Source organism: Notolepis coatsorum (assembly GCF_963971535.1).
Source record: "Notolepis coatsorum genome assembly, chromosome: 1".
NCBI lineage: Eukaryota > Metazoa > Chordata > Actinopteri > Aulopiformes > Paralepididae > Notolepis > Notolepis coatsorum.
In genome coordinates this window covers 143,573,351-143,599,223 of record NC_140165.1, presented here as the reverse complement: position 1 = coordinate 143,599,223, position 25,873 = coordinate 143,573,351, and the positions used below count along the sequence as shown (strand labels likewise).

At 43.3% G+C, this 25,873-nt stretch overlaps 1 protein-coding gene across 1 annotated transcript in view; it reads left to right on the top strand.

The window, feature by feature from the left end:
* mfsd14bb (major facilitator superfamily domain containing 14Bb) overlaps nt 1-25,873 on the top strand; it is a 59,903-nt gene that overhangs the window by 12,704 nt on the left and 21,326 nt on the right. Inside the window, exons 3-6 of the mRNA XM_084327515.1 lie at nt 1,956-2,018; nt 3,028-3,155; nt 16,455-16,569; nt 21,916-22,134. Coding sequence (XP_084183641.1) covers nt 1,956-2,018; nt 3,028-3,155; nt 16,455-16,569; nt 21,916-22,134 — 525 coding nt within the window. The remainder of the gene's footprint in view (nt 1-1,955; nt 2,019-3,027; nt 3,156-16,454; nt 16,570-21,915; nt 22,135-25,873) is intronic.

Sequence of the window (25,873 nt, the reverse complement as noted above, 5' to 3'; positions counted from 1 at the left end):
TTAGTCGTATGCCAATTCCCAGTCCCTTCCTGGTCGCTGCGCTTTACCCCCCACAGTCAGATCATTTGGGAGAGTGGAGGCTACCACGTGCTTCCTCCGACACACGTCCAGCCAATCACCGCTTCTTTTCACCTGGCAGCGCGGATTCTCATTTGAGAGGGCGTAGCGTGTGGGAGGACCACACTATCCCCCTCACGTCCAATCCGCGCTTAGCAGGCGCCCCGACCGAACTGTAGGAGTCGCTGTTTACAACGACCCGGACCCACCCCGCCAGCTTCTCCCACCCTCTGATACAGCCAATTGTATCAGTGCAGACGGCCAGCCAAGCTGGTGACAACCCCGGAGCTGTGAGCTGGATTCGAACAGGCGAACCAAGCTCACAGCTCCGGGGCTGGTGACGAACGCAATCTCCGCTCGACCACCTAACCGCCCACTGAGGCGTTGTCTTAACGTTATCTAGCCGGCTAGCAGTAGCTACGATAGCTCCTGATATCAATGTCTTATAACATTGATTCGATGCGTATTCGAGCCCCTGGCTTCCATCGCATGAGGTCATGCTGAATGTGATTTGACCAAAGCAGAGTATAGGGTCCAGCTGCAGCGCCGGAGAATCCTTGCTGGAGCTGGAGGCTACTCTAGTATACACACAGACAGTGGAGCTGTTTGCAGATAGCGAGCATTTTGACTTGTTGCGTGGTGGCGATGTCTCGCAGATAATACAACTACAAGTATGATTATATAATATATATATTTAAAAAAAAATATATATATATATATATATATATTTTTTTTTTAAACCAAAAACGATCGGTATCGGCCGATATGGCTCATAGACGATCGGTGATCGGTATCGGTGGCAAAAAACGTGATCGGGGCATCCCTAATTATGTTCTGTTATATCCTGCAAAGAGGGTAGAGTGAGGAGTCTGATGATGTTTAACAGTAGGTTACAATTTAAGCTTAAGATTGAATTTACATGTATTGATTAATCAATCATCAATGAATATATTAAAGTAATTTGCTAATTTTTTTACTCTGGCCTCTTATTTAAGTGTATTCTTCAACATAATACCCTATCTACCGGTACTTGAAATTTACTGATTTTTTTTATTTATATATAGGCCTATGTGACACAAAAATGCGTTTTTTCTTTGGCTGGTAAGAAATATGCTTGGTGGGTAGATTTTTCCCATCTACCCGCCACTGGCCGGTGAGTCAAAAAGTTAATTTCGTGCCCTGGTTACAACCAGTTGCCGATTCGTATAGGTGATTTTTTACAGCCCTAATATAGGGTGTCATTAAATTTTCTGACATCTGTACTTTCAGTGGCAAAACAAGGTCCGCTAGCCAGTTTCTTTTGCATTTCATTGACTCCAATTGAGTAAATTGGGTGTCCCTGTGACCCACGTGTATCACCATGTCTGTATATACGGGTGTGCCACTAAGTTCATGACTTTGACCTGATGAAGAGCCATCAGGCTAGAAACGTTGTCCAGTAAAGCAGCGTTGGATCAGAAGAGTATGGCTTTTTTAACCGCAGGACCTAGGCTCACATATTACTACATACTATTAAAAGTAAAACATATTAGAATAGTACCATAACACACTTGACATATGACATATTCATCATTCGCTGGTTCAATTCTACTGCTTAGGACGCTGATGCGGTTGGGGCCTGTAAAATATCAACTTAAGACATTTGAGCCAACAAATGTTTGCATGTGGGTGGGTGAGAGGATTTGTGTACGAGACGATGTGTGTATGTGTGTGAGCGGGAGACCCACACACAGCCTTTTGTGTGCTAGTCTTTGAAGAGTTCTTGAGCTAAAAGGTCTCTAAATACACTGCCATTCATAACTGAGGAGGAGGAGATATAACCGTGTGTGTGTAAAAATCGTGATAGAATGTATAGCAGGCCTAAACCTTTGTCCCCTCCTCTGTCTTGTCTGTTGTAGGTGCTTCATGAGACGTTCCCCCGTCATACCTTTCTAATGAACGGTCTGGTGCAGGGTGTGAAGGTGAGAGCCTAGCATCTGTCATAACAAATGCCTAACGTTACACCTAACGGAACGCTTGTGCATTTACACCTGCTTCAATCTCATTTTCCATGCCAGTCATGCAAAAAAAGACAATACCTAATCAAACCAGAAGGCTATTTCACCAGGCTGTATATCTCAGTTAGCCAGGTAATTGTTGTAAAATGTAGGTCTAATCCATGTTGTTTAACTTGGATATAGGCGGTTATGGACGTATTGTAATGCCAACTGATTATCTCACATTGTCATGTTCTGAACAACACAGTTGTATTCTTTAGTTAGACTCAGTTTGACGTAATCCAGCATTCTAAAATAGACTACATTTGATTTCCTGTCGGTTGTTGTTGAACACTGCAACAGGAAATCAACTGTTGTCCGAGCTGCTTCCCAGCAAACATCAAACATTCAACTGAAACCAGCTATATGGTTCACTAATCCCTCAATACCCCTCAGTACACGTGTGTGTGTGTGTCTTCCTTTTCACAAATCACAAAAATAATCCCCTGACTAGAAGTGGCTTTGAACCCAGAGATATGACAAGACACAGTTTCACTGGTGTAAATTGGACCGCCATTGATGAATAGATTTGAGTATTGTGGATTTTTTTTAATGGAAAATAAGATTGAAGGAGGTTAAGTTGAAGGGCAATTTACCTGACGGTGTTCATCAACAGTAGTTTTTATTATTACACTATTCTTCCTATCACATTATCCATGAGATGATGCTTTGCCTTTTTTATTTAATTTAATTATTATATATATTACATATAGGTTATTTGAAGTAGCCTATGAGCAATAAACAGTTTGACATGTACTTTTGGAGCAGTGCAGGGGGTTGTGGGATTGATATGTCTTTGTCAACATAGATAAGCTATATCTTTGTTGACTGTGTGTATATATATATATGCTACATCTTTTTTTTGTGTTCTTATTTATGTATATGTGTGTCTGTATGCCTATGTGCATGCAAATGTATGCGTGTGTGTGTGCAGGGCCTGCTGTCGTTCCTGTCGGCTCCTCTGATTGGTGCCTTGTCAGACGTGTGGGGGAGGAAGTCCTTCCTCCTCCTCACAGTCTTCTTCACCTGCGCTCCCATCCCCCTCATGAGGATCAGCCCCTGGTAAGATGCACCTGTCTCTGTGTGTTTCTGTCCTTGTCCTCGCAAAGACACTTTTGCTGCTCCTCACGTTGAAAAGGGGCTGTTTTTAAGGATCGTTTTATAATAAGAAAAACACAAAAAAACATGTAATTTGTGATAAACTGCGACCAATTTGGCTACAGGAAATTCCCCATTCCTACTGTTTGTTGCATATGCCGCGGCCTTAGGGATGCAATGGTTCAAGTAAAACACCAGAACTGCTTTCGCCTAGAAACCATACCGCTCACTTTAATACATCACTCCTGAGTGCTTTTGTTTGTAGAACTGGCGAAATGGTTGTGATTCGTGTAGAGGCAACATTAACCGTTTGCATTTACTGTCATACAACACTGAAAATGTGGAATACTAATGAGTTGATTCAACATTAGTCATTTGTGCCAGCTGCATTTTAATCCAAAACCCTGGGTAAACCTTTCAGTTTGCCCATGCGAGTGAAATGGCAATTACTGGTAAGTGGACAAGATGATGTAAATCACATAATATTCTCCAGCATTGTTTAAGTCCACTCACAGGGTTAGTTTTCTCTAAGATATTGATTAATAAAACAGCCACTGTCTGCAAGCATTGCACACTGCGAGGCATTAGTGAGAGATTTTGGGAGGGAGGCAAGAGCAACTCCTTCTCCCCAACGTATTTATGCTGAACAACCTCTCTATACAGATTGAGACGAGGCACAATTCATAACCATAGCCTTGGGATTGTTTATAGCCAACTATCTGCAGCCCAATGCAGTGATGGTCTGTTATTTTTAGTAGTCATTTCCAGGGGTTGTTTGTGAACTTATGATATGCTCCACAAGTTAAGGTATACATATACAGCACACCTCCTTTTTATATTCTGTAATATTGTTGGAATTTGCAAATGGGATGTTTAATTTCTTTAATATATCTGCAACTTTGGTGACACATTTGGATTCATGGGGACTTATATTGCCCTTTGCTCCTATATATTTCCCACACTGCCCCAGTACTAAGCCCTGATCCTAGCTGCAAGTTGTCAGTGGGGATGACGGATGACATGAGGATCTTTGAGCCCAGTTTTAACCCACATGTTACAAATGAACAAACTTACCCCTTTTATTAATTTGCTTTGTGGTGTGTCTGTCCTGTGTTGAGCTGGTGTTATTTATTATTGTGTGCTGTAGGGCTGCAACTAACGATTATTTTGGTAATCGACTAATCTAACGATTATTTTTGTCACACCCTCAATCTCTGCTTCCTGTGGGCATGGCTCCTTCTCCAATGCATGTTTGACCTCACATGCTCAAGTTTGCAGTGCACACCTGTGAATGTCACCCTGTTGTCCAGTCCCTCTGCCTTAACAGTTAACTTAACATAACATGATGATCCCATAGCAAATTAAAATAATGACTCATGAAACATTTGAATTTGGATCTTAACACTTTGGGAGCCAGCCGTGTTTTCCTTTTTACCCCCTTGAATGCCACCATCCACTCCCAATGTTAACTTAATATCGCCTAATCTATGTTTTAAATTATGGCTATGTGTCTAATCTGCCCGTCGCTTATCAAAGACTCATTTTCCAGTCAACATTGTCAAGGCAGATTGTTTTTTTATCGCTTCATTTCCGTTTGATAGCATTTTGAAAATCACTCGTTTTCGCAGAAAAAACAACCGATGATGATAATCGTCTTTTACTGGAATATTCCAAAACGTTGTCATTTGTCTGCCTATTTATGAATCGTTTTCAAATAAACGCTAGATGATCGATAGTATATGTGTGCGCACGCACGCTCGTGCCGCGCGCTGATAATCGCTGCTCTTATTTCCTGATGGCTTTTACAGTCAAAACAGCTATATCACATATAGGGGAAACACTTATATATCCGTGAAAATGAGTCTGATTATCCTAAGACTGATAACATAGATTCCTTACCTGAGGTCAGATGGTATCCAAATGGTTTATTCCAATTTCCGATCGCCATTCGAAAAAATCGATAATTGTATTGATCCACCGTGTGTACAGTAGAACACATATTCACCGTGGCACCAAGGCTCCAGAATGAACTCTGGTAGACCCCGGTTACATCAGTGAGAAGTCAAATGTGGAGTCAGAAATCCGTTCTCCCATTCACTTTCATTGAGTCCAATCCAAAAGGGTGATTTACCATCTGGGAGACGATAGGGGGCGCTTTTTTCACATCTGAGTGCCGGCGATGCCTGGATCTCCAACGGTAGGCTCGCTTGATGCAATATGATTTCAGAACGCTAATAATATTTTTTTTTAAACGAGAATACTCGTGACGTGGCATTCAACGGTCGGGGGGTAAACCCGAGAAAAGCCGTGAGTGGCATACAAAGTGTTAAGCAACTTTCAATCAAAATGTATTTGAACAATACAACAATCACTCATAACAAGATAAATAAATTAAATAATACAAATTAAAGTGGAAGTGTTTAAATAACTAAAAAAAATATATAGCAGGCTTCTTAGCTTAACATCCCAGGGAACTAATGGGATAACTGGGGATGTTGTTTGCGCCTGACAAGAGTCTCAAAGTCTGGGGTGATGGTAGACAAAGCAACTCTGAGGTCATGCTCAATGTCCAATCTGTTCCTCCGCTTTGTCTTCAGCTGGACCAGAGCTGAGAAGCCACTTTCACAAAGATAGATAGTGCAAAATTATAATTTTTTTTATGACTAATCGACGCAAACATTCTGCGTTGACGAGTTTTTATGATCGACGTCGTCGATTATGTTGACTAATCGTTGCAGCCCTAGTGTGCTGTAAGATGGTTTAATGATTAGAATTGCTAGACCTTGTTTCTGTATTGTTCATAATGTCTGTGTTAATACATTTGACTTGATTTGTTATAGCCCCTAGTCCGACATTAGTCTCAAGCTCCATCCTCAGCCCAGGGTCCCATCTCCAGCCACAGGAACACTGGGAGCAAGCTAGGCAGTAAGGCAGAACACTCTAGCCTGAATTAAGGCAGAACACTCTATCAGGCAGTAAGGCAGAACACTCTAGCAGGCAGTAAGGCAGAACACTCTAGCAGGCAGTAAGGCAGAACACTCTAGCAGGCAGTAAGGCAGAACACTCTAGCAGGCAGTAAGGCAGAACACTCTAGCAGGCAGTAAGGCAGAACACTCTAGCAGGCAGTAAGGCAGAACACTCTAGCAGGCAGTAAGGCAGAACACTCTAGCAGGCAGTAAGGCAGAACACTCTAGCAGGCAGTAAGGCAGAACACTCTAGCAGGCAGTAAGGCAGAACACTCTAGCCTGAATTAAGGCAGAACACTCTAGCAGGCAGTAAGGCAGAACACTCTAGCAGGCAGTAAGGCAGAACACTCTAGCAGGCAGTAAGGCAGAACACTCTAGCCTGAATTAAGGCAGAACACTCTAGCAGGCAGTAAGGCAGAACACTCTAGCAGGCAGTAAGGTAGAACACTCTAGCTGGCAGTAAGGCAGAACACTCTAGCTGGCAGTAGGGTAGAACACTAGCAGGCAGTAAGGCAGAACACTAGCAGGCAGTAAGGTAGAACACTAGCTGGCAGTAAGGCAGAACACTCTAGCTGGCAGTAGGGTAGAACACTAGCAGGCAGTAAGGCAGAACACTCTAGCTGGCAGTAAGGCAGAACACTCTAGCTGGCAGTAAGGCAGAACACTCTAGCTGGCAGTAAGGCAGAACACTCTAGCTGGCAGTAAGGCAGAACACTCTAGCTGGCAGTAAGGCAGAACACTCTAGCAGGCAGTAAGGCAGAACACTCTAGCTGGCAGTAAGGCAGAACACTAGCTGGCAGTAAGGCAGAACACTCTAGCAGGCAGTAAGGTAGAACACTAGCTGGCAGTAGGGTAGAACACTAGCAGGCAGTAAGGTAGAACACTCTAGCTGGCACTGCTGGCAGTAAAGCAGGACACCCTGCAGCCAGTCGGGCAGTAAGACTGGCAGGCATTGTGTAGAGTGTGAGCAGTCACATGTTGCTCATGTGAGAGGCGGTGGGGCAGGGAGCAGGCTGCATACTACAGGAGCTGTCAGTCTACTCAGCCAGTCTACTAAGTTCCATTTTGGCACCGGTTCTAAGTTAGTAAATACCCAGATTCACTAAAGTTGGAGTCTAACAAATCTTCTTATCAAATATCTTTTCAACAACTCCTCTCAACTTCAAACCTAATCTTTTAATATGAATTTAGTTTTGTTGGGTTACTTACACCTTTGCTGAAAGGATATATTGTTATTTCCCCACTGTGTGTGTGTGTGTGTGAGAGAGTGAAAGATTAGGTTTAATTTATTGTCATTGCACAACAAGAGTGCAAAGTAGCATATGTCAGTATGTGGAATATATATGACAAAGTAAATATGCTAAGCTAATGTACTATGTACAGTATTATTATATACAGTGGTATGAGTATGAACATACTATGGTAATTAGGGATGCACCGAATATTCGGCCACCGAAAATGATTGGCCGAAAATTGTTAAAAAAGGCACTTTCGGCTTTCAGCCGAAAAGGTTTTAGCATCGAAAAAATATCACTGAATGTCAAAGAACAGGGTTACGTTCGTAACCTACCTAGCGTGTTGTTGTGATGACATAATCAAAACGTGGCTTCAGTCATTACATGCGCAACGTGAGCTCTTCAGTCCTGCGTTCTGCAGCCTGTGATAACTCCTCTTGGGACTTGGGAGTTGCGCTGTTTCTATGTAAACTCCGCGAGCAACGGTCCAATAAATGCGTCTTTAACATGCTTTATATCCTCGCCATTACTATATGCCCGTCGCGGTTAAAAACCTTTATAACTAACGTTAGTGTTAAGCTAGCTAACAACGATTCCATTCTCACTTTCACCAGTCTCTCTTAACATTTTCCGTGCTGGCCGCCTATTCTTTAATCCCAGCCCAAGAGTGCTTCCGAGTGCTTCCTCGTTTTCCCTGATTGGCCGCGCCAACGCCTAGCACGCCCCGCGGCAGAGCGGCAGCGGCGCATAGAGGTTGCCGCGGCATTATGCAGCCGTAATCCCCCCCGTTTTAACATCGACGGTTAGCTCAACTCGTTCGCCGCCTTGCTGTGGAGCCTGCGGTCCAGTTTGTGACAAGTTCGAATCACTTCAATTTTTTTTTCTTTTTTTTTTCGTTTAATTAATTTATCATCTCTCTATATAAACGTGCATTCTTTCGCCGGTTAAGTTTAGGCATTCTTTCGGAGTTGGTTAAGGTTAGGGTTAAGTTTAGGCATTCTTTCGGAGTTGGTTAAGGTTAGGGTTAAGTTTAGGCATTATTTCGGAGTTGGTTATGGTTAGGGTTAAGTTTAGGCATTTTTTCGGAGTTGGTTAAGGTTAGAGTTTGTCGCAGAGCATGGCAATAGAATGCCTGTCTGTCTTTCTTTCGCCGGAGCAGCAGCCTATTTCCGCTCTGCCGCGCGCCGCGGTCACATGGGCGTCACTCTTGGGCTGGGATTAATATAGACGCGTGCTGGCCGTGTTTTCCTATTTACCCCCTTGAATGCCGCCACCCACTTCAATGATATAGCACTCTCATTTGTGAACGCATAATCTATGTCTTAAATTATGGCTATGTGTCTAATCTGGCCGTCGCTTATCAATGACTTGTTTGCAGTCAACATTGTCGACTCGAAACGGATTGTTTTTTAAAGCGGTTAATTTCCGTTTTATACCATTTTGAAAAACACTCGTTTCTTGAAACTTCCAGAAGATTTCAGAAGATTTTGTGATAAACGCACTTTACTGTAATACACAAAACACGTTGTCATTTTTCGGCCTATTTATGAATAGTTTTCAAATAAACGCTAGATTATCGATAGTATATGTGTACTTATGCACGCGATATAGGCGGGCTGAAAAATCGATTCTCTTATTTCCTGATCTCGCACACACACACACACACATAGGGCACACGTTGATATATCTCTGAAAAAAGCTCTGATTATCCTAAGACTGGTAAAATAGATTCCTTACCTCAGATCAGATGTTCTCCAAAAAGATTATTCCAATTCCTGATCGCCATTCCAAATATCGATCGCGTGTATTGATCCAATGCTGGGTACTGTAAACACACGCTCCTCTGAGGCTCCACAATGAATCCGGTCGGCTCCAGTTACATGGCTGAGAAGTAAAATGTGGATTCCGGATTTTTTTTTGTCATCCGTTTTCATTGAGTCCATTCCACAAGGGTGCATTACCATCCGGGAGACGATAGGGGGCGGTATTTTTCCAATGGAGCTCAGACATAGACCCAGTGTTAACGGGAGGCTAGATTGATGAAATATGAATGGAAATCGCTAATAAAAAAAATATTACAAACAGACGAGATCTCTCGTCGCTGGCACTCAAAGTGTTAAGCTACGTCATCCCCCGCTAAGAGTCACGGGAGATGTAGTAAATACAACAGTCCTTCCATGTAGGCTAGAACGCCGTGAATTATGACAGTAGTTCAAGTTTCTTTATTAGTTGTCATACAAAAATACACAGTACTTTTATATAAAATGCTTACTGTAGCCACTACAGTAACATCATTAAGTCTGCTATAAGCTATTCTCCCTCTCGTGTGTGCAGATCTTTATGCAGTTTTAAAGCACCTTGGCTTTGTTCTGAATGCACTTTGTTGTAGTTATCCTACAGAGAAAAGAAAATGCACTTGACTTTAATGCACAATTTGTTGTATGCAAAGAGAAAATGTTTAAATTGTACAATCTTTCAGCAGTCAGTCTGGAATTAATCAGGGCTGTACAGTGCGACATATATATTGCACGTGCTACAGCAACAGCGGTCTGTGCGATGAATGGATTTACTTCAGTAGCACTGGTGCGATAGGGACTCGGTTCATATAGATACTCTTATTTTGAAAATCCTGTAGCGGGTCTCATTTCTGCCCACGCGCAGCTCCAGCTATAATAACTAGGCTCCGACAGCTAGCAACGTTCAGGTGCATATGATACTCTTATTTTGAAAAAACTCTGACAACTCGACGAGTCATATCCGCCCTATCCGTGCTTCTGCAAGCAGAGCAGCGCGTTGGTCGGTTGGTGCGCACTGCTGCGTTAACACAGCAGTGCGCCTACACGTCCCGAAATAAGTATGTGGTGTTTTTTTCCCCTCGCAACGGGTCAAATGCATCTACATGCTTTGCACCGTCGCCATTCCTTTATGCGCACATCGCCCGAAATTAACGTTTATGTACCATTACAATCACTACAACGTTAGCAAGCTAACAAGTTAACAAGCTAATCCTGATCAGAGGCGCAGAGCCAGCAGACACAGTGTGGACTGGGGAAAGGGAAATGGGGGGGCACTCTCTCCCCTTCCCTGTGTGTGCGTGCGTTTGGAAAGACGATGAAGTCACTAGTCAGGAGGACTCAGGACAGGAGTATATTATAGTAAACTGAGGATTACTGAGGATGGACAGATAATGTTGATATTCAAATATAAAAAAGTTTCGAGAGGAGTGGAAGTTTGAAGACAGACTAGACTACAATATGATGCGGGGGTGGTGAGTTGAAACAGTGTGTGTGAATGAATTAACTTTATTTAACAGATTGCAGAATGGGTACAGTACGGCTCAATACACACAATTGTTAAGGGGATGCAGACCAGAGAAAGACGTTTGTCTTGTTTACATCAGGGTCCCCCATTGTGTGTGTGTCCCCCAACCGACCCCACTTCTATGTTTTATGATATTAATTGAAAATAGCATATGAGAGTATTATAGTAATAATAACACATGGCGATATACTAAATGACAGCCAAACATGGCACTGCAACTAAATAACACAAATACAATAGGCACATTTGTGACTGTTACAAATATAACACGTTTTATACTTGTGCTACAAGATTTTGGCCTGTGCTACAAAACTATCAACCTCTGTAGCACCAGTGCTATGTGCAAAAAAAGTTAACGTACAGCCCTGAATTAATGTATGCATTCAAAAGTGCTGAATAAATGTTTTATGGACCCATAATAGTGATTATTAATATTATTTAAGTAAAGTTTTGCCATAATCATGTCTTTTGTCATAATCAGGTAGCTAAAAAACAACATTATATATATATTTCTATTAATAATTTTCTGCCTTTCGGCATTCTGTTTTCGGCCAACTGTTTCCTATTTTCGGTATCTGTTTCGGCCAAGAATTTCCCTTCGGTGCATCCCTAATGGTAATAAACCAGTCTGGCCAGTGGTTTAAGTAATATGAGTAGGTATAGATAAATGTATATACAGTGTTATAAGGATAGACTATAGATGAAGGATTATAGGCTGGGTGGTGGGGAGGCTGTCAGCGCCCTCCAGAGGGAAGGAGGGCAAACGGTCTGTGATTGGGGTGAGTGGTGTCCTTGACGATACTGTGTGCCTTCCTCGGACACTCTTTGTGTTGAACAATTGCAGGAAGTGATGTACCAGTGATGCGTTAGGCTGTTTTCACAACCCTCTGCAGTGCTTTCCGGCAGAGGCAGAGCTGTTGCCATATGTGTTCTTGTTGAGGTCCTTAATTTCCACGAGGTCACCAAGTTTAGCAACAAGTTTGGATGATCCACGTTCAAACTAGTGTTGGCTAACTAGTGTTGGCTAACTAGCGCATCCTGCCCAGCTGTAACGTTAACCTCTTAACCCCCGGTACCGGGCCGAGATTTATATATATATATAAATAAATATATTTCACGTCACAAAACAGTCTGTATTACTATTAAGTGATGTTGTCTTTCTTCTTCAAATGTACCCAAGAGTAAAAACCCTTACCATATCAAAACAGCAGTCAAAGTGTATATTTACAGCACTACGTTTGTTTAGCAATGATTTTAATTATTATTAGCGAAATATGAGCTTATATAAAATCTCTGCGCAAGTGCGCATTGCATCAGAAATCAGAGGTTTTAGACGTGAGGACAGGAAGCTGTCATGAAATTGTTGTAGTCCTAAGAAAGAGGAGACCCAGAGAGTGTTAAGCCTGCCATTTTCCCTGTGGTGAATGCTGAGCTAAAGTCGATGAACAGCATTCTCACATGGGTGTTGCATCAACGTGGTATCACTACTGCACACTCCAATGTGTCATATTTGGGGGGGGGGGGGGGGGGTTGTTATTTGACAGATTAATTTGTAATTTCTTGTTTCAGTTCAGTTATTTTTTTATTTCGGGCTTTGGACACATAACAACGGTCATTCCATAAATCACCAAATTTTTCATTTTTTTTTCATTTACATACATACATAGTAGATACATATAGTACACATTTCAGTGCACACGTATAGTACACATTACAGTACACATTACATTATAGTATACCTGCAATAGTATATAGTACATAATAGTGTATTTCTTGTTTAAAAAGAGATGCAACCAAAAAAGGATGCTTTTGAATGGGTGCCTTTTTGAAAAAGTTCATTTACTGAAGTAAATTCAATTTGAAGGTTTAACAGACGATGTACATTTTCAAACAATATACTGGGTCTTCCTCAGGCTGTAGGTCGATGTGGAAAGCCACACCTAGATAATATATACGTGGAACAAGGTAAAGGGATGTGGTTAAGCAAGTGCATCAATAAAAAGGAACGTGTCAGGGTAACACAATAAAAGTGTCTTGTTTCCATTGTGGTCCTTTACTATACTGTACTACTAAGAAGACATGGAAGTATAGAACAGGGCCCTATTCCCCGTACCTGGTTCAACTAAGTCGAAAGTCCCATTAGCCAGATTCAATTAACCCGATGTTTGAAACCAGACATCGAACGCTGATTCACTCTCGTTAATTTGAACCAGACTTGATACTCAGGATAATTGAGTGCGGCCGCATCACCTGAAAAGACAGCAGGTGTCGATAGCAGAAATCCTGATTTTCTAACGGCATTGATTGATTGATTGAAAACTTTATTAACAGATTGCAGAATGGGTACAATACAGTACGGCTCAATAGCCTCGCCGACAAGTTAAATGCATATCTATAGGCAAATTTTAAGTCCCTCATTACCCCAATCAATCACATTATATTTCTTTAAATGTGCCTGCTGGCAGTAGGCTTAATTGGATGAATAATCGAATGAGATCTTGCTAGCGAAAATAATTAGTTCAACTCTTTCAGAATAAGTAGATAAAAACAAGCCCAAAGAGTGTCTAATTGATACGAATGAATAGATACTTATGAGGATATCTGTACTAGTGTTGTCAAAAATATCGAATTATCGATACATACCGATACTGAATATTTAAAACGGTTTCGATACTCATTTCCCGAAATACCGATACTTTCTGCAGTATCGATACCAGCTGGCTTGCTCCTGCAAGTTGTTGACAGACAGACACGCTGCTGTCCTCCTCCTCAGAGACCAACAGACACAAGCTGCTGCAGCCTCCTCCCCCTCACAGACGCGTCAGACCTGTCTTCAGTTTGTAAACAAAGCTATTAGCTAACGTTAGCTAGTCCGTTAGCTCTGTCCGTTAGCTCCGTTAGCTTATGCTAGCTAGCTGGCCACCTTTATAATTACTTCATGGAAACGGAGTAACGCCGAGCCCACCCACACTACACCAGTACACGCATGCAGCCTCCTCCCCCTCACAGACGCGTCAGACCTGTCTTCAGTTTGTAAACAAAGCTATTAGCTAACGTTAGCTAGTCCGTTATAGGGGTGGGACGATACATCGATCCAGATCGATATATCGATCTATTATCAATTATCAAATAGGATCGATGCAACGTAAAAAGATTGATTCATATTGCGATACTCTTATTTTGAAAATCCCCTGATGAGCATATCCGCCCGGCCGCAACAACAATATCTCCGTGTGTGTAGACGTTAGACAGCATTGCTTCAGAGTCTGCCTATTTTGCGACCCGAAATAAGTGCCTGTTGTTTTTTTCCCCACAAGGGGTCAAATGCATCTAACATGCTTTCCATCCTCGCCATTCCTTTATGCCCACATCGCGTTAAATACCGAAATTAACGTTGCGTTAGCGTAAGCGAACTAAGCTAAGCTGATAAAGCCATAGAGAGAATAGCAGAGGTCCATTAGGGACTGGGAAGGACTGCATTCTCGAGACAGCGCCACTACCAGGATCTGGCCGGTACTGCACCTTCGGACTCCCAATATGCCTTTTCCAGCCAAAATACAGCTCTGTGACAGTGAATAGGATATTAATATCGAGAAAAAAAAGAAAAACTAACCAAAAACAGTGAACAGGAGGTCTATTTGTATTAAAAACAATAGATTGTTTTTCATTTAAATGTCTGGAAGAGCTCAAAAATAAAAATGTCAAATGATATTTCCATTGCCTTTTTTTTGTTGATTTAAATGTTACTGATTGTGTTAAATGGGCATATAATATCGTCTCATATCGATCGCAGGCACCTGCATCGAATCGTATCGTATCGTGGCAGACTTTGTGATATCGGAAAATATCGTATCGTTGTCCAAAGAATCGATATCGTATCGTATCGTGATGAAACTGGTGATTCCCACCCCTAGTCCGTTAGCTCCGTCCGTTAGCTCCGTTAGCTTATGCTAGCTAGCTGGCCACCTTTATAATTACTTCATGGAAACGGAGTAACGCCGAGCCCACCCACACTACACCAGTACACGCATGCAGCCTCCTCCCCCTCACAGACGCGTCAGACCTGTCTTCAGTTTGTAAACAAAGCTATTAGCTAACGTTAGCTAGTCCGTTAGCTCCGTTAGCTTATGCTAGCTAGCTGGCCACCTTTTATAATTACTTCATGGAAACGGAGTAACGTCAGGTCGAGCCCATCCATACTACACTAGTACAAAACTAGAAAGGTGCGCTCAGTAGGTGCCAGTCACACATTTCTTCTCTCTCACTTTTTAAAACAACGGGTTTTAAAAGTGTATTTATCTTCTCGTATAGTACCAGAGAGAAGCTGAGGAGAATCAACCAGCAACAAAAGCAAAATTTGTTAAAAAAAGAAAAAGAAAAAATATATATATAATATTTTTTATTTTATTTTCAAGGTATCGTATCGAAGTCGAAATTCCAGTATCATGACAACACTAATCTGTACTGTATGCGCTTAGGTATCATGTACTATATAAATACATGGTTCCCAAAGTTTTCAAGGCGCGACCCCCGAAATAACGTGTCAGAGAGGCTTGGAGGCTATACACTATTTCACTATTAGTTTCACTATTAATCAGGTTTTAATCTGTTTCGGACATCATCCATACATGCATTGAATTGATTAACCTCATGTTCATCACCCTCTTGTTCATCATCAGATAACAGTGCTTGAACAGATACATCATGCATTTTCTCAAATTCATTCATCAAAACGTCAAAGGCTTGCAATTGCTCATTAACTTTTCTCAAGTCACGTCCACGTCATCAAATCCGTCAAACAGCGCATCTCCTCAGCCATTTGAATCCCAGTTAGTTACAATATCACAATAACGTGACAGTGATACAATTCAACAATCCACAGATTCAGATTTGTCGTAATTCACATCCACGATCCATGCATAAAGACGCTTCAATTTATGCTTGAATGAAACACAATCCGGGCGCTCCGTTAAGCAAATACATCCATAGCGGAGAATATGAAACGAATCAGAGCCAAACGCCCGATAGGTAATTTTTTTTTAAAAATATCCCTGTGGGATTCACATTTGCAATGCTCAGTTATTAAAATAACCACATAGTGTGTCGCGACTCGCGAGCGCCGTATAGCTATGACGTGCATTATTTAGGACAAAGTAAATCCATAGGCTGAATATGATTTATTATCAGCATTTTAGGTCTATTATTTTACATTTCAAAAGCCCCCTCTAGAAAAACGAAGCACAAAAACATAATTCAGAATGGTATAATTGGATCTGTGAGGAAGGGAGCTGGCATTTTTTTGCGAGGGCGTGGCCACTTTATCCAGCTAACTGAACTAAACCCTGTGATGGAGCAGGTTCAAACTTTTTGATCTGTTGCCATAGTGATTTAGACAAACATGCTTCGGGGAACCGAAATGTCCAAGTTATCCTGAAAATTATCCGGCTAACTCAGTTAGCCAGGTACGAGGAACAGGGACCAGCTGTGCCGTCCTCTTGGAAGTTTAACAACAAACTCTGTCATTACATAACCATTTCCCTCTATTCATTGATCTAATTAAATGAACACACTACTTTGTGTACAATGTATTTTACTCTCACCTCTGGTTCTCTCTCCCTCTCCCCCCTCTCTTGCCCTCTCTCTGGGTGTCCCAACCCCTCACCCCCTTCTCTTGTTCTCTCTCTCTCTCTCACGCTCTCTCTCGCTCTCGCTCTCTCTCTCTCCCCCATGTCTCTTTCTAGGTGGTACTTTGCTCTAATCTCTGTGTCTGGAATCTTTGCTGTGACCTTCTCTGTCATCTTTGCCTACGTTGCCGACATCACAGAGGAGCATGAGAGAAGCACTGCCTACGGACTGGTAACTGAACTCTCATACCGAACACTCATATAGTTATATTTCGTATATAGCTCTGCGCTCTGCTCTGTTGGAATATTCCCCATCACATACTGTGAATTTGAAAACTTTCAGCAACAATGCACCTACACCTGTCCGGCCACGCCCACATCCGCCCATGGATATAAGCGAAGGGTGTGGCCGTACTCCTGCTCTTCCCTTCTTTCAACATCATGGAAGTCCGTGGCAGTGCACCACTTCGCAGCGTTGAAAGTTTGTTAGTTAGATTAGTCATTTGTGTTGCTGTCTTTTTCTTTTTGCCTACTCTCCCTTTAAAGGAAAAAGTTAAGATGGCACCACCACCGGCAGTCGCAACCTCCTCTGTGGGCCGCGGGGGTTCCCTGACTCCACGTTTGTGGCAGGCAGGTGAGCCGCAGCGGCGTGCAGGGCTGGACGAGCGTCGCCGGGCAGCCGTTGAACACTCCTCCCCAGTGACTGTGAGAGGCCTAGCTCCAGCTCCCCAGCGGTATCAGAGCCACCTCCTCAGGGAGTTTCAGAGGAGGCTTTGGTCTCGTATTTGGGAAGCCCTGTACTTCGAGACTGGATTAAACTTGCCAACTCCGAGACGGGACGCCCCTTCTTCAGCGTCGGGCATCGGCTCCCACCTACCAAGTGGTGAGCTACCCGTGCGCGAGGGATGCGAGCCGGGTAGAATGGAGAACGCAGGGTGCGTGCCCTCTTTCCCGAGCTCATGGCAGCTGCTGCGCGAGCAAACGGAATACCATTGCCAATGCTCCTGCCCCTGCCGAGAAAGAATGCGAGCGGACGGTAGAGTACGCATGGAGGAAGACTCTGCTGTGGAGTGCAGTGGAGCTCACCTCGAGGAGGAAGCACCACGCCATCAGCAGGTAAGGAGCGGGGCTATGCCTGCCAGGCTGTATCCCCCCTCCCCTTCTTCCTTCATCTCTCTCCCTCTGTTTTCTCTCTCTGGTACATCAAACCCCCCCACCCCCTCCTCGAAATACTACGTTGAAATACTACGTTGAATAAAAAGGTCCCTCTAAAGGAGTGACGAGTTTTGGTTTGTAACGTGCGTGTGTTTATTCACTGTATTTTGAGATATCCCTCGTACGAAATAAGTAATGGAGGCCCGTTGTTTGTCTGTTGTAACAGCCAAAGTTGACGGGTGGCGTTCTCTTGTGTGTGGGCCCGGGGAGAGTTGCGGGATTCATATGGGAACACGCCTTTCTAAACAGGCGTAGACTCTGAAATTCGCAATTGGTGTGGCTATCATGTTAGCTTGCAAGCAATGTACATAGCACATAGCCAGGGGCGCGGCCCCTCTCTCTTTCACTCAGTCTGTGTGCTTTTTTCACGTGATAAAGTGAAAGGCATGACGGACGACAAGTATTTTGCTTATGAAACGGAGACGTGGGGCTGCGCCTTTTGAACAGGCACAACCCTGAGCACACGTTTGGTAGCTGGCTGCTATGTTGTTGTTCATGGTGAAAACAAGCACACGATTATTGTGGGTGTCTTTCATTAAACACAGCTAGTGGCGCCGCTCCGTGCTTTCACCTCATATTTTTGTATTTTACGCGAGGGTGGGCGGGGGTAAACCCCTTCCCTTTTCTCCTTGGGGATGTTCATATCCTCAGTGGGATTCTGACGATGAAGGGAGAGGACGTGGCTCAAAACGAGCGTGCCTCTTCACTCGGGGACCTCTCGTGCGCGTCAGCGTCATCACGCGAGTGCGTAGGTAGGGTTACCGGGGGGGGGGGGGGGGGGATTCCCGGCCATTGTGAAACTTCACAGGCACCCATGTCGTTGTTTGGTTGGAACAAACGTGTAGCGATGTCACCCAAACATGTTTTCAACGCTCGGAACGGCATAATAACGAGGGTTATCCTTTAACTCTAGTTATAAAAATGTTGGATGAAGCCGTAGGGTTATGTATTGTAATGAATTGAAAATGGGGGAAGTTTTCATTCATTCATTAATTCATGTTTCTTTCCCATTGTAGTCTGCGCGGGACTGGCGCTGCCGGTATCTGGGGAGTTTTTCACCCAAGACAGAGTGAAGACCACACATTATGCTTGTCCAGCCGTGGAGCAGCGTCCCCAGCGGGCTAATCGCTTGGCTGACATGGGACGCTGCTCAGCGGGGGAGCCGCCTCATTTACCAGGGGTAGTGACTGCTGCTCCCCCCGTGCAATTGCACTGCTGCTCGGGTGCAATTGCCCCGACCCCAGCCTCGTTGGTTGAGTCAGGGTACGAAACCCCAACCCCACGAGATACCTTGCTGGCACGTCGGGAGGAACCCTGCCCCACGGGACCCCTCGTCGGCGAAGCCAGGGTTTGCAAGGCACAGCGGCAGGGACCGGGTTACCTATCTACGATTCTTAGCAGGCCAGCGCCAGTTGGCTACAAGGCCGCTTTGTGATTCTTACCATGTGGCTACAGTAGTACCATCGGTGTGGATGGAGGGAATGTTGACAGCGGGGCTCGTGTGGCAATTTGCTCGCCCTCGCCCTCTGTTTTTTGGGTTCTGAAACGGACTGATATCAGAGTCCGCGGCAACGACAGCCCTGGCCGACGAGATTCAATCTCTTTTGGCGAGGCAGAAAAAGGGGGGATTCCCCATTCCCGCACCGACCTTAATGGGTGGGACTGGGGGTTCCCCGGCCATTGAAAACGTCACAGGCTTTCGCGTTTTCTTATTGGCCCAAGTGAGTTTGAGGTCTGCATGGCAGGCCGCTATGAAATTGAAAATGGGGGAACCTGATACAGTCAAGACTAACGTCTTTTCTGATCTGCATTCTCTTGACGGTTGTGTGTATTGGGCTGTGCTGTGCCCATTCTACAATCTGTTAAATAAAAATGTCAAGGGCGGCCGGGTAGCGCAGCGGACTAAGCGTCTGTCTACCACCACATAGCCAGTGGTATCGAATCCGGCTGTGGTGCCTCCGGCTTGGCCGACCGTCCATACTAAGTAACACAATTGGCAGTGTTAGCGGGTGGGAAGCCGGCGTGGGTGGGTCCTGGTCGTTGTAAACAGTGACTCCTACAGGGGCGCCTGCACAGCAATGGAAGGATCTGGGAGAGGTAGTGTGACCTTCCACACGTTACTCTCCCAGTGAGAGTCCGCGCTGCCAGATGAAAAGAAGCGGTGGGCTGGGTTAGGTACACATGTGTCGGAGGAACCATGTGATAGTCTCCGGCCCTCCCGGACCGACGGTAGGGGGTAGAGTGCGCAACGACCAGGAAGGGGATTGGGAATTGGCATAACGACTAACATTGGGATGGGAGAAAAAACTGAAAAAGAAGGGGGGATTTTTTTTTTTTTTTTTTTTTTACATTGCAATGTCTTAATTTTCTGCTATATCTAGAGCCATATTTTATTTTTTTCCAAATTCCATTTAATTTTTTTCCAAATTCCGTTTTTTCCGTTTTAATATTTCAGAATTCTGTATTTTGCTTTGTACGCTCATTTTACCATCAGAAATAGTGTCTAATAAGTGGGAATTAATAAATGTCCACAATTTAATAAGATATAACAGTCCATTTAATAGGGCCGTCTTAAATACTTTGAAGCTTCGTTCGATGGGCATGGGATTCGAATATGAAAATAAAATTTGATTATTTAAAAAAAAAAAAAAAATTATATATATTTTTGCAAAATCAACTCTGCCTTGTTAACTACAACAAGCAATGCTGTTTGTTATTTAAGGACTCGGCACTGACAGATTTGTGTTCATTGTGCTGCTTTTATAAAGCCTCAAATGACGGCTTACAATATTTCATGAAAGCAAAGTGTTTTGTTTGTCTAAGATTTTAAAAGGTTTAAACTTTACAGCACTGACAAAGTTGAACAAAGTGCTGTACAAGTTCCACAACATAAAAAAATAAGTAAATTTTTTTTTTTTTTTTTTTTTTTTTTTTTATAGTGGATTCCATTTTTATTGCTCAATTCCGCGATTCCGTGATCGCGGATTCCATATGGCTCTACTATATCCTATTTAGCAATATGAGAAAATACAGGCGCACAATCATTTCACCAGATATATGCAGAGTTTAACTTCAATTGCTCCACTTGGGAAGAAGGGTGGTGTGTAGAAGAGATCCAGGAGATTACAGGCTGTTTAACGTAGAATTAACATCCTTCACAAATGCACCATACACCTTGGTCCATGGCCTGGGGGCGTCACGCACCCTGGTCCATGACCACAGGTCACCATGCACCTTGGTCCACGGCCTGGGAGCGTCACGCACCCTTGTCCACGACCACAGGTCACCATGCACATGCCATGCAAATACATGTTGTTCCACACATCAAGTATTTGCTTATTTTGTTAAATGTGGGGAAAAGTTGGTTATTATGGAATAATGTCTTTAGACTCAGTAAAGTAAGGTATCAGGAATTTTTTTTTATTATATTGTTTTGTTATCTGTATCGAATTCCAGGTATGGGTTTCGGCACTGGTATCAAAAGATTTAGAAGGATACCCAGCCCTAAGCTATATGAAGAGCTTTAGTCCAAAAAAGAGAAATCCACCATGTGAAAAGTTCAATACTCTTACAAAATGCTCAACAGTAGTATTAAAACATCAAGTGCCGTTCAGCAGGGGGCACTGTGGGCCGCCAGCGCTCTGTTCAATTGGGGATAATGCTGTGTTTGCAGAGCTAAAACTATATTAAATATTATAGCTATGAATCTAATAACGTTGTCGATTGTCAATTAGTTTCTTCCGGTCAACATGCAAAAAACAGATCATTTTTTCATCCGTACATTTCCATTTTATACCATGGTGAATATGAGTATAGTTTGAGTGATTCTGAGTAATCCCAGGAAAAGACGCGAAAAAAGCGTTTTAGTGAAATTCACTAAACACGTTGCCATTCCTCGCTTGGATCAACAATCAATCTGAAATCAACGCTAGATTATCGGTATTATCTTTCATCATGCACGCAAAAAAGGGTTTGGAGCGGGGCGCCCCTCCGTGCTGTGATTACTACCAACGGGACACACCACAAACCACATCATTTCAAAAGGAGTGCAATAGCGGCCGCAAGGCGTTAGGTGGTGGTAATTGGCCGTTTGCGATCTCAGACACATTCAGGACAGCCTGCACAAGGTGCCTCGATTAATTATGAATGGCAATAGCGAATAAAATAAATAACGAAACAGAAACGTAGATCTACGTTTCTGGCACTCAACCGCTGGGCCACAGAAATGTAGATCTACGTGTGTTAACAGTGAAAAAAGTAAGCACTGTTAAATTAAAGTAACAAGCAACACATTCCCATACATTTCTTCCTCTCTCTCATCCTCTTCTCCCATTTCGTCCCATCTGTTCCTTTGTTTTACCAGGTCTCTGCAACCTTCGCAGCGAGCCTGGTGACCAGCCCGGCCATTGGGGCTTACCTGTCCACACAGTACGGCGACAGTCTTGTGGTCCTGGTTGCCACGGTGATTGCCGTGGCCGACATTGCCTTTGTGTTCTTCGTCGTTCCAGAGTCTCTGCCTGATAAGATGAGGCTGAGCTCATGGGGGTTCCCCATACCCTGGGAACAGGCCGACCCTTTCGCTGTGAGTTCTAACACCTGAACCCTTGACTCTAACCTGGCCTTAACCCGACTGTGGGGTCAGCAACCAATATTTAGTACCTTAATATGAAAATGGGGTCCTTGGTAAAAGTTCCTTAACCTCTTAAGCCCTAGCTATATTTTCAGAAAATTCAAGGGACATTTGCATGTTCCTGGTATCTAGGGACATCTATGGACCTCAGGGAATGTATTCCAAGTGTCAGAAATATTGTGTCTGTTACTATGCTTGAGTAAATTGTAATGAACCAAAGGACAATATATATATTTTGTATATTTGATGGTAAATAACACCATGCCAATATTGACCAGATGTGAAGAATTGCCACTGAGCTAATTCAGCACCTTCTTGAGATCAAGTGTACAAAAACTCTATAAAGGGCAGGTGATTTACAGGTTTTTTTTGTAGATACAGTACTGAATTTTTCCATCCAGATACATGCCATTTGAAATATGAATATAGAATATCAGGCCTATAAATGACCTTATTATGGCCAAATCTCATCTTTCCAATGGCAGAATTCAATCTGGATTTAGTACCACCAGGCACCCCTGACAGGGCAGCAAAGACTGTGAATGTACAGTAACTTTTTTATAACATGCTTTTTTTCTAGACGTTCACAGAAGGGTAAAGAAACAAACTACGTTCTATTTTATGGCAATAACGTTCAGGTTTGTTCGACCCGTGAGACATAATCATGAAAAATAATGTTGAAAAATTATTTCATGTCAGACGGCTCTAAGTTTGACAGGGGCTGGCATGAGCTGGGTAGTAGGCTTGGGCGGTATCATTTTTTTCATACCGTCATACCTTGCTAACATCACACCCCGGTATGGGTATAATGACGGTATGACTTTCATCAGCAATATACTCGTTATCACCATACATAATGCTTATATTGAAACACGTTGACATTAGGGTCGTTCTTTCAACCTCAAACCTAAATTCCTTAGCGACCTGTGTTACCAACGTAAACAAATTGCGCAGCGCGCACATTCGAGACACACAGATATGAAACGAGTCATACGGAAAGAAAAACGTTAACCAAGGCTGAAATTAGACCAGTGTGACTCAAACTCACGACAGTAGTACACAACTACACATACAGACGCACAAAATTGAATCTGCACTGATAATCAAAACCCAGCTTAAGCCGTTAAACCCCTGTAGTGAATCACAGAAGCCAATACTCACACACACAATCTAACTGGAATGGTTTACCAAGCATACACTCCTGGCATTCATAACTTGTACGTTCATCTTCCATACGCTTAACCATAACATAACTTACTTACCGGTAGAGCTGCCGCGGTATTGCTGTTTTCCTTACCGCACAAATTTGCGAAATATTTCCTACCGCTGCGGTAATAACCGCACACACACACACACACAAAAAAAGTTTGAATGCATTTTTTTTGTAGTCTACTCTTTATAGCATATAGCCTGCCTCTAGTCTAAATGTCTATCTTTAGAGGATGACTTTGCAGCATGAATATTGTTTGGGATTCGGCAAGCACGCATTCGTTAAAAGTGAAACACGGATTCGAAGTATCCCCTCTGTGTCGCGGGCAGGTTACCCCCCGACCCTTTCTTCTTCTTATTATTATTATAACGTTACTACTTATGATTACAAAGGCATTCGTTTTGTGGCATTACGTTATATAGTTACACGTTCGTATTTACCGGACCATAGCAAGGCACAAGCGTTACTCAATTCATATCTCAGTTCCTTTCTTTGCTCAGAGCGTGCAGAGTTGTACCCATTCTGCGGTCTGTTAATAAAGTTTTCAATCAGACAAGTGTATAGAACGAAGGGCTTTTATTATAACATTTCGTTGCAGTAAAATCATTATGCCTCGTTCCCTGAGGAGCGACGGTACGTCGGTAATCCACTCCGGTCTCCGGTGGGAGCTAACGTATATTAGCCGTGTTGTGACTGAGCTCTGATCAATGGCTGAGATTCAGGAAGTAAAAGCACTGCAAGACGATCCAACGTGTGAAGCGTCTCTCTTCTGACCAATCAGTGGTCTGCAATGTTTCACATGACTTTTCTGGTACCCAATAGGGTCGCTTGGAACCTCGATAGAGGAGTAGGGTATATCTGCAGAGCCGCAAGCCCAACGAGAGAAGGGTATTTTATTATTATAAAAAAAAAACAGCGGTGACGCGGTATTCAGCCTACTCTTGCGGTGGGCGTGATGTAACAGCGATACCGCGGTAATGCGGTAATCGCGGCAGCTCTACTTACCGGTACCCAAACAACGTGTCCCTGAGTCCACATTCATGCACAAATCCATTTCAAAACGTTAGAAAAACAATACCCGAATCCACAATCCAATGTCTGGAAGTGGACCCATCATTCAACCTTAATAAACGGACGGCTACCGGTCCATAACCGCATTCTATAGAACAGGGGTCTCAAACTCAATTTACCTGGGGGCTGCTGGAGGTAGAGTCTGGGTGAGGCTGGGCCGCATCAAATATTCCACAAAAAAAGGGTTTCAAGTATTCAAAAAAAAAGTACAACTGATCCAATCTTCTAAATCTTTAGCAATAACATTTCAGAACATGAACAGTTCTTCAGAACATGAATGGTTCTTCAGAACATAGGCTTCTCAGTGGTGTCAGTGGACTCATCCACAGCTATGGAAATGCACTGTACATTTTTTTAAATTCTATCACAAAGCTGTTTAATCAAATCACCAGCCAGTATTTCAGTTATTCTGGTTGCTGTGAGATCTGAGGGGGGTTTGCTTTTGTTTGCCTTCAAACATGGTCTCCATCACTTCAGTCATACATTATTTTCAAATTGCCACCCTTCACAAGAGCTACCGTTTCTTGTCACATTGGTTTGGTGCTGGGACTCAGGATGAACACATATTTTTCAGTCCATTCACCTTTGAATTGCAGTCGACTTTTCTTTTACTGACCATCTTTGAAAATGCCATATTTTTCTGCTGGCTGCCTGCTGGCGAAACTAGGCTACTAGTAGCTACATTTATCTCACAGAGATAAAACTGGGAGTGAGGCTACTGTAGATGCGCTGTCAACTCTGCTCTGACTCGCACTGAAAGAGAGAGAGACATGCAGTCCGTGAAGACCCGCCCTACTCCCCTACTCTGCATCTGATTCGCAGACTGTGGGTGAGGGGGGAAAACGCTGACGGGCCGCTGAATGTGATTGGACCAGACCCGTACACAGACACAGACACAGAGTGGCAGTGCAGCCGGACATGCAGAGCACTGCTCGCAGTCAGAGGAGATAGCGAGGATGCATTTGCCTTCCACTTTACTTGATATCACTCCGGAATCACGTTTCAACCAAGTCACTAACGTAACGTTGCTGTCATGAGCCTGCGCTATGGTAACCTACAAGTGATAAAATAAATAAAACTTCCAACTCTCGCGCAACGACTCGGCAAACCGTTGCCCGCGGGCCGCATTAACACTAAACTTTCATGTCAAGTAGGGGGCCGCAAAATATCATCCCTCGGGCCGCAATTGGCCTATTCTGTTTGTAGTCGTATGAGGGGACGAGACCTTGAGCTTTGAATTGAGCGACATTTCGAAAAATTACATTACCCAGCTCATGCCAGCTTCTGTCAAGCAAATTACTTGTGGATGAATTATTTTTATTTCATATTTTTCTGGAATATCTACCACAAAACTGAACGCTATTGGCATAAATTAGAACGCAGTTAGTTTTTCTACCTTTCTGTGAACGT